This window comes from Meleagris gallopavo, chromosome 4, assembly GCF_000146605.3.
Source record: "Meleagris gallopavo isolate NT-WF06-2002-E0010 breed Aviagen turkey brand Nicholas breeding stock chromosome 4, Turkey_5.1, whole genome shotgun sequence".
Taxonomy (NCBI): Eukaryota; Metazoa; Chordata; class Aves; order Galliformes; family Phasianidae; genus Meleagris; species Meleagris gallopavo.
The window spans coordinates 40339044-40349086 of record NC_015014.2 but is presented as its reverse complement, the minus strand read 5'-3'; the positions used below and the strand labels follow the sequence as shown (position 1 = coordinate 40349086).

Sequence of the window (10043 nt, the reverse complement as noted above, 5' to 3'; positions counted from 1 at the left end):
CAGAACAGTGACAGCACAGCACAGCCCTGGTGCTACACAGCAGGCAGAGTTAGAGTGGCCAGCATATGGGTAAAGACAGAAAGGGGCCATCTGGAAGCAGGAAGTAGCATGAGCCAGGGATGAAATAACAATTATAATCACTGTATTTTCTTCCTTTTTCAGCTAAATTGAACATTCTGGAGAATTCAGATGACGTCTAGGATTAATTGTGAAACGCTCAGGCTGTAGTATGGCCACAAAACAGTAAATGATAGTTTTTGCATTTTAAATGGAGTCCAAGAAGTGAAATTTTGGGCCAGATGGTGCTTCAATTGCATTTGCTTTGTCTAATAGTTGACGCAAGTCAGTCATCTTTATCTAAATATATTTGTTTTGCAGGTTTATTTGTAGTTTATTACAATGATTGTTCAAATTCATAGTGGAAAGAGAGGTCATTACTATTGTTCTAGTAAAGTAAGGTGTCATGGTATGACCTGCCCTATCATGCTTTCCTTGACTTTGCATCAAGACAGTGAAGATCTGGTCTGGTCTTCCACCTGTGTCCTGGTATTTATCATGCTATTATCCCCTTGTGTGGAGCTCTCAACTAAGCGTAGAAAAGCCCAGTGCCAAGAGAGCCCAGCACACCTTAGTAGGTAATGCGTTCAACTCTATTATTGCTGAGACAGAGGGCTTCACAGACATTTCAGTCCTTAGCTTAACTCACAGACTTTAGAGAGAAAATCTGAATAGATAAGTAAGTTGTGAGGCTGGGTGGTGTGTTTTTCTTTTTGCTACAAAGACTTGCATTTAGAGCACAAGCTGTGAACAAATTCAGCAATTTTTTTTTATTTTTTTTTCATCTGTCTTCCAAAGGACATCACATTAAATTAAGAGTGAAACTTCTTGCATTTGGCTTGCAGATGAAGAATCCAAATTGCAAACAGCACAGGCTCAGATAAGCCAGTCGTATTCAGTGTTGTGAACTCAGCAGTCCAAGAAAATCTCATTTACTTAGTGAGTGCAGGTACAGACACCTAACTTCCATGGACTCTTGAAATCAGAGAGGATGATAAAGGCTCCGGTATCTTCCTTCATCTCGGGATGCATTTTGCTGCCCTTCTCAGACTGATAGGATGTGAATCCATTACACAGCTGTTTTTACCTGGCAGGTAGGCTGAAACAAAACTCTTACTTTGATGAACAAAAGCAGAACAATTCTTGGTTTGAAATTCCTACAGTCAAAACACTACAGCCAATGTTGTTAAGCTTTTGTTTACTTCAGTTTTACAGCTGTACTTTTACAGGCAGCAATTGCAGAAAATGAAGGGATTTTTAATGCCTTTTAATGTCATTACTATGAACATATGTATGGTATGGTATGAAAACTACTCTACAAGAATGCACAATCCCCTTGTTAGGGCTCTTTGCTGCACCTAAGGCCGCTCCAAAACCACCATGAAGATGGGGTTCACCTTGACTTTAAGTGTAGCCACATAAGGCAGTTTTCCCTTCACAGATTCATTTTGAAATGTGGGGAAATAGTAAAACAGATTGTAAGCAAGATAGATGACTGTCTTGTAGAAATAAGTAAGATGTCCTTTCTAAAAAGGAACTGTGAGCACTGTTGTTGCTAAACTTACGCATAACATATACTATATAACTATACTTCATATGCGTTCCACTCCCATAGAGACATAAGCAAAAACAAACCAAACACCATGTGGTTCTGTAGCCAGTTGCAGGTAGTTTAGCAGTAGTTTCATCAAACGAAAAGCAGGGGAAAAAACAAGTACATAATCAAATTGTGCGAGAGGTGGAGTCAAGAGGCTAAACATTACATTGTCATTTTTTAAAGGAGATTTGTGGACAAAAGTCACTTCTGCTGTACCACTTACCCCAGCAGCATTTGTCTAAGTGGAACAACAGAAAAGAGGACTGCTGTATATAGAAAGCAATTAAATTATTTGAATGTGAGAGTATCCTGATAGAAGCTGGAAGTACATAGTGACTTGTATAGAATAATTGCTGTAATGGCTGTGAGTTTTTCTATTTCATCTAGCACTTTTTCCACGAAACCCAAAAATTGAACCTAGCATTCAGTATACTGCTAATAATGCTAAGAGTGAAAACAGAGCACAGTACAAGATATTTATATTACTGTTCTTCCTCTAAGTGTTAGATCCTAATACAATAGTGTTTACGGGCTGCTTTCATCCATTAGGATAAGGTTCCCATGAAACATTTAAATAGATTGTACTGTGGTTTCAGTACACTTTGTAAAAAGCAGTTATTTAACCCGCAGTCACATCCTAATCTGCCACAGTTTGTTGTGTGGTAAGAGCTTTTAGCATCTAGAACCACACCTGTTAAAAATGCAGGGACTGTCTCTGTTAGTCCCACTGCTGCTTTGACAGCCACTGTGTGAAACTGCTTCCTGACTCACTTTCTGTTTCAGCGCTGGGCTGATAAGCTTTGGCAACAGTGTGCTGCTGTGGGGCTTCCCCTCTTACCTAAGAACAGGTCAAATGAAATACTTGTTAAAGAATAGTGAAAATCTTCCCTTCAGACAATTGTCTAAAATTGGGGCATGCATCTAAAGTTCTACTTTTAAACAAGCAGTCTTTCATTAAAGAATAAAGCATGTTAGAAGAATTAGTGTGGAGTCTAACAGCTGAATAAGTAGCAATTATTTACCTATAACTGAAGCAATGCCATACCACAGCAAAGTTCTGACTTGCCCTACTAATGAGTCAGTAACAAACCAAGAACACAGTTTTACTTCACTTTCTTGGTTCTGTCATTTAGCCAACTCCTCCTATGACTGTCCCTGCTAAAAGAAATAGCATCTGCAGTGCAAGTGAATTTTCAAAGAGCTTCCTTACATGCACATGAATGACGAATGGGCCCCGAATAAAGGGGCAACATTACTGGTTGACCTGCTTACCTAGAAATAGCAACGCTTTTGTTACTGCATGTTCATACAAAAAAGGCTTAACTGCAGGAAGTCATTTTATTGTTGAAACAAATGACTTATTTACAGAAATAGTTACTTTACAGTTTTACAAAGCAGACATAATAATTCTTAGAATAAAGTATCAAAACAGTGACAGATCTAGCACTGTCTAAATGTAGTTTATCTCAAAAAAAATCTATAGCAATCACTGGACTAAATCATACCAATCATATAATAATAAAATGCTGCTCCTTGCAACTACAGTGGTATAAAAGACTCATCGGTCATGAGCAAATGGATTAAGAATTTGCTATACTTCTTTCTTCTTGAGTATTAGTGGTCCTACATTATCTCCTGTTAATTCATTGTGCTTGTTATGAGAGCCATCACAGACAGGGAACTGGAAGAAAACAAACAAGAGATTAGTACACCTCTGTACAGCAGTTACGCAGTGATTTTCAACAGTCCTTCCTTTGCTGAGAACACGTTATCAAAGCTGATAGTTCCTCCAACTATGTCCCATTTCAACAAACTCCCTTCCCCTATCAGACCTGTGACATGTTACTAGCAAAAAAAAAAAAAGAAATCAAAACCAAAACCCTGTCCCCTCCCCATTCCTCCCCCCCAAAAAAAAAAAAAAAAGCAAACCACCACCTTGCTTACAGGTAATTAAGTTTGTGAGATCCTAAAATAGCTGTTCTTAGACTTAAAGTTACAGACAATGCCGTCTCCATGAAGGTACTCTGAATAAAGCGGCAACCACAGCTACCAGTGTATTGTGGAACCAGTAAAAGTGCTTTTAATACACTTAATCTTTTGCAACCAGAAAGTACTGTTTTAAGCAAAACTGATACTTTGCTGAAGTGATTTTTCCAAAGGGAGAGAATTTCAGAGACCTCCCTTAGGTTGAGGGCACAATTTTTTGTTAAAGCAGGAAACCATTCAGTTGAAAGAAGCCAAAACCAGAGTGATGTCAGAATCATAAGAAACTAGATGAAAAATACCCATTTGACTCAGGACGTGGACTATTGAAAGCAGTCAATTAGTTGTTCTGCGGATATGCTCTGTTTAAACACATCCCATTTTCATTCTAATATGAAAAATTTTCTAAATACCGTTTTTGCATCATATATTCTTCTATTTTCAAATCTTAAGGCTTGCTTTAATGATGCTTTTCACAGATGGTCACTTGTTAAGTTTTCGAGGAAAACCATACTATGCTATTTTACAAGATTGAACAGTTTCTCTCTGCACGTAGGTGAGTTTATGGTAGAGAAAAGAAAGAACTATGCAATTCTCAGAAACCAGAAGCCTGTCCCACTCTCAGAGAAAAGCAACAGGCCAACTTGCTGCCATCCACCACCACGAAACCGATAAAAATACTGCAAATTTCAGCCTCTCATCCTGAAGCAGCAACAAGTATCTTACCGTCTTAGAACGCCAACACCTGCAATAAGCTTTAGTGAGACACAGATCTTCGATGTTTATTTCATTCACTACTTTTGGATTTTCCTTCTGGATCTTGAGGTTAATCAAACTATCTTTTTGCTGTTTCTTCTTGGGAAGGAACGGACGAACAGCGAGGTACCCAAGCAAGGCCAGCACACCCAGGAAAGGCAATAACCGCAGCCATTCTGAAACTAAAGACAAGTGGAATTTAAACAGGCTCTTGGCGCCACTTCAGTCTAGTGCAGCACCACCTATTTTGAAATGGTTTAGACTTCAGGTAGGGAACAGGACTGCAGAGTCAGCAGGGCTGAAGGCAGGTGAGACTCCACGAGAGTCAGAAAACAAAAGCTCCAGGTTAAAAGTCTGGATTTTATTGTAGCTGAGGTACAAACTGGACTCATGGAATTTCATCTCAAGTTCAGTTTTAATTCTCTACAGAATGACTCTGTGGAAGAAAATAAATTCAAAAGTAAAAGAGGTACTAAAGCAAGGAACTCCGAACTTACTGCAGTTCTGTTCACCTGAAGTCACAACCAGCATGAACTAGCAGTCTGGGCATGACTACCCATGGGAAGTTACTAAAAAATGCAATGCTGCTATCTTACATTCTATATATGAAGAGCTATCCATATGTTTTATAATTCAATTTTTTATTGCTTATTTCAGATTTTTGCCTTCTTGCAGTTTTCATTGCTTGATTTGTTCCGAGTTTTGTTTAGAAACTTTTGGCAGATACGACAAAGATTATGAAATGAGCACTAGCTAGCCTTCACTAGTTTTTTGGTGCTTTATTTTTCAGAGCTCTATTTGCTCAGGAATCTGCAACCAGCCCGTTCCTTCAGAAAGAAAAAGTCCAGAGATGGGCTAAGTACCTTTAGATAAGTCAAGCCACAGAGAATGCTTTTTACCATGCTAGAAACTTCTAAATACATGTAAGAGATTCAAGTATCCCCTGCAGACATAGCAGCCTTGCTACATCATTAGAAATCTAGACATACAGGTTTGAAAAAAAGATTTACTGAACTTGGAAAGAAAACATCAGCACCTGCCAGAAGATCTGTTTTAAAGGTGGATAAGCTTTTCCAAAGCAGCAAGCTGTGACAATACTCCAGTGCAATTTAAGTATGCATGCAGCATTAGAGAGAACATTCTTCTCAGTTTCTGGAGAGTCAAAGAAATGGAAGGATATTAAAAAAAATATTTTACGTTTGGAAACAAAGAACTTGAATGTGCTGGAGCACAAATAGCTGCACCAGCACTCTGTAAAAGAAGATACAGTAATCAAGATCCCCTTTTAAATGATTTAGAGTCAGAACATAGCAGAAAATTTGTTCTACGCTTTGTTTTTCAAGATTAAGGTGCACAAGAAAGGAAACGCAATAGAACAAAGCTGGAGATGCTAGGCAAACTGTAAGCACTCAAATCATATTAGGAATAAAATTAAGCCTCACAGAACAACAATAAAGCAAGTCTCATGCTAACGTCTTTCCAGTTATAATGCAGTGGCTCACTCTTATGAGTTTGAAGGTTCTGGAAGTACACCAAGTAATGAAAATACTTTGTGAGAATAGTTCTGTGATCTTTGGGCTTCCTACTCCTTTTGAGTGAAATCCATGTTTACTGGCACTTATCTGAGAACACACCACAAAATGATCATGGCATTGCAAGAACTTTCAACATAGTCCTTCCATGCTTGAATTTGCAGTGGTCCTTAAGCACAACAATTTTTTTTTTTTTTTTTTTTTATTAACAGAATTTCCTATGAGTAACCACAATAGACTGGTCTCCGTTGCTCTTTTCTCAGTTCCCTCAACACGTTTTGGGCCCTAAATAAAAACCTAACTAGAAACGTATAGAAGTATACTTTTATATAGAAGTATCTCAATGCTATATAAACTACTGTGCTTCATAAACAGCAGTACCTGTTTTTCTATTTTGTCATTACTGTAAATAAAAGTTAAGCAAAAACTTAAGCAATTCCACCCTCCTGGAACAAAATGTGAACAAGCTCATTAAAAATCAAAATAACCTCAATAGAGAAACTTTCAGTTCTGAACTACAACAGACAGCACAGTCCCACCAACTGTCTGAAAGCCCACTGTCTGAAAGCACAGAATAATGACAGGAATCATTAAGGCAAGTTTCTCACAGACTCTCTTGAGAAAATAGATCTGGCAAGACAACTAGCCAGGCTCTCACCCTGTACCATACCCAACCAAATGAACACAACCCCCATTTCATAATCTGCTGGCTCACTGAAGTATCAGAAAGGACTTAAAATCTCAAAAACATTCATAAGCAATGTTAGGCCTAATTAAGTAGTAAAAAATAACAACCAGACACACAGTACATCTCAGTAGTCTAAAACTCCCTAACAGGACAACTCACTGGGCCACTAGTCGTTTCTATGGGAGACTCTTAACCACTTGGGTTCATCCAAGTGAAAGAGGAAGATGTCTGCTGTAGCGTTTTAGAAGGGAAACTAGAAACAAGTGGGAATAGGAAGTACAAGGGTATATCGTACCTCGTATAACTTGTATAACTTATCACGGTTATTAATTAGCATTTGTATCACACTAAGAACTGATAAAGAGTTTTGTCCTCACTAGTCAGTGATTTATTTGGATACTTCTAATCTAGATGTCTTCGAAAAAACCCTGTTACACCATGGTATATGTTAACTGTAAACTGACTTAATTATTGCCACAGGACTGCCACAGGATCATAGCTTCTAATTGAAAAAACAATAACCATGCTTCTAAGGCAGCAGAGACAATATACTGTTACAAATTAAACAAAAAAACAAAACAAAACACCACAGACCTGTGGACTGGGAGGAGTGGGGGAGCAGGAGAACCTTCACAGAATCACAGAATTGTACGGGCTGGAAGGGACCTCTAGAGATCGTGTAGTCCAATTCCCCTACAAAGCAGGCTCCCTTGACCAAGTTGCACAAATACCGTCCTGGAGACTCCACAACCACTCCAAGCAGCCTGTTCCAGTGCTCTGTCACCCTCACTATGAAGAGGTTCTTACACACATTTGTGCAGAACTTCCTATGCTTCAGTTTATGGCCATTTCCCCTTGTCCTATAGCCACACACTGCTGAAAAGAGTCTGGCTTTGTCCCTTTGCCTCCCACAAACTGGAACAGGTTGCCCAGAGATGTGGTGGAAGCCCTGCCCTGGAGACATTCAAGGCCAGGCTGGACCAGGCTCTGAGCAACCTGACCTAGCTGTGCATGTCCCTGTTCACTGCAGGAGAATTGGACTAGATGACCTAGGTCCCTTCCAACTCTAAGGACTCTGTGATTGCTATACAAATTAAACACAAAGGACTTAGAATCATAAAGTTGCCAAGGTTGAAACAGACCTCCAGGATCATCCAGTGCAACCGTCCATCCACCACCAATATTTCTCCACTAAGTCATACCTCTTGGTACCACATCTAAGCATCTTTTGAACATTTCCAGGGTCAGTGACTCCACCACCCCCCTGGGTAGCCCATTCTAGCACCTGACCACTCTTTTGGAGTAGAAATTTTTCCTAACATCCAACCTGAACATCCTCTGGTGCAATTTGAGGCCATTCCCTGTCCTCTTCATGACCGGCAGCTTGTCACATCAAAGTCCCTCTTAAAACGTACACCAAGTGTGAGACATCCCTCACAGGGCTGCACCATGGAAAGGAGACTAGCACATAGATTCTCAGAGACCTTCAAATTCTCTTTTATCACTGTTAGCAATGTTATTCTGCAGTTAATCGGTATTCCAGTTTAATGAAACGTACCAGGATAAAAGGCAAAGCCACCATGAGACAACTCAATTCATTTCGGAGAACTTGAGAAGGGAAAGGCAAAGCAGCTATGACAAGAAACTGGAAGAGGCATCTAAGCAGCAGTGTGATAATTCAGATATCCGCTTTCAGGCCTAAGGTCACACAGATTCTTTCCCTTCTCCCTCATTGCTTTTAGCTTTAGAAGTTTTGCACAGGATATTGTCTTCCCTTCTCCAAGCAAGCAGTTTTCCATTATAGTCTGGTGAGGTCACAACACACAACAGGTGTCCCAAGGTTTGTAGTCAGTGTGCCACAGTAATATCCTACAGGAAAGATTCTTCACTGCACTTTTGGTCAGTTGTTTCTAAAACTGACGCACTACAGGAACTGAAGCTGCATCAACCTGGAAGCTAACAGATTTATAGAATGAATCAGTAAAAGCATTAAGAAGCAAAGCACTGCAGTGTTTCCAGTTTGGGTTCTGGCCTGCCTTTGTAAACAAAGTGAATGCTAGCAAAGTGTTCTGTGGTGCAGGTCCCTGATTAAGCTCAGCAGATGCCACCAAAGGACAAATATTAGCACACTCTAGATGTTTTAAGATCAGTGATGTTTCTCACTTAAGGAGTTGGTTGTTTGCTTCTTCCCCTCCCTCCAAATTCTAGCAAGCACCTGTCAGTGGAGGAAAAAAATATGACAGCAAGCTAATTCTATTGGAAAAAATTAAAAGTTCTGACCAGAGGTTTTAAAATTAAATCCTATAATTACTGTGCAGTGTGAACAAACACAGAGACTGCACATTAATCCTGTTACAAAAACATTTGAAAAAGTGAAACAAGATGAGGTTAAGCTCAAGTATTATTATGCTTAATAAATCATAACTAGGGCTTGAGGTTAAAAGGCAATGAGTTAAGTGGGAAACTGCCAAAAGCTGAGGGTATGACAAGCTGCCCTGTTCTGCACCTTGCTGTATCCCTCTCCTCCAAGTTCAGAACAGCTGAGTTTCTTTTTTAATTGATGGCATTTCCAAATGAGAGAGTAGTTGTGCAGTGGTTGTGCAGACAGAGCAGGTTTCCTTGTCCCGAGGAAGGTAGTACAACTTTTACATTTACAAGGAGCATGAACAAGCTGCAACGAGTACCCAAGCCTGGTTTTCAGTGAAACCATTTTGCAGCACTGCTGAAGTCACACAGCTCAGTGCTGCAGGAAGAACACGTGGGGTTGATTCCACACTTGGAGGACCTTTTCCACTCCCAGATAGTAGGCTGGAGCACTCCCCTCGCTTCTTATCACCAAGCCACCCCCTTTACTGGAGGCTCTGCCTGCATTACCACAGCACACTACGTAACAGGCTCCCAGAAAGAGCTCTCTCCCGCTGTGCTCGTTAGATGCGTGCAGACGCTATCTTTACCCTTCTAAGCAGAGGGAGAGTCAGCTTTAGTGCCGGCGGGCACAGCGCCACGTTGTGCGGGAAGTTCAGTCCGATACGCTTTACTTTTTCCTACAGCTTCTCCTGGCTCCTACCATTACCTCACAGCGCATCCTAGCCCTTGCCGGGCACCTTTCCTTCTGTAACCACGTAACGGCAGTATAATGTCCGCGGACCACTCCCCCCCCCGCAGCCCGCTCGCCCTCGGCAGCCCACCCCCCGGGACGGCACCCGGCCCCGGTGCGGGGAGGACGGCGGGAAGGGAGCTGAGCCTCCGCCTACCTGTGAGGCGGAGGAAGCCGCCAACACTCTCGGGCAAAGGCAGGCGCTTGAGGTAGGCAGGCAGCTGAACCTTAACGATGCGCGCCAGGCTCTCCAGCACCATGGCGGCGACCCCCGAGGAGGAGCGAGAGGAGGGACCGCGCGACGGCCGTTAGCACCGCCCGCTTCCTCAGCCT

The 10043-nt window shown here is 41.1% G+C and overlaps 1 protein-coding gene across 1 annotated transcript; it reads right to left on the bottom strand.

Annotated features, from left to right (window-relative positions):
- Positions 1 to 804: 804 nt before the first annotated feature.
- On the bottom strand, positions 805 to 10037 carry CISD2 (CDGSH iron sulfur domain 2). The gene is made up of 3 exons (XM_003205764.4): positions 9868 to 10037; positions 4364 to 4575; positions 805 to 3335 (listed from the first exon to the last, which is right to left on the bottom strand). The coding sequence occupies exons 1-3, from the start codon at positions 9968 to 9970 to the stop codon at positions 3246 to 3248; spliced, it is 405 nt and encodes a 134-aa protein (XP_003205812.1). The 5' UTR covers positions 9971 to 10037; the 3' UTR covers positions 805 to 3245.
- Between the last annotated feature and the right edge of the window lie 6 nt (positions 10038 to 10043).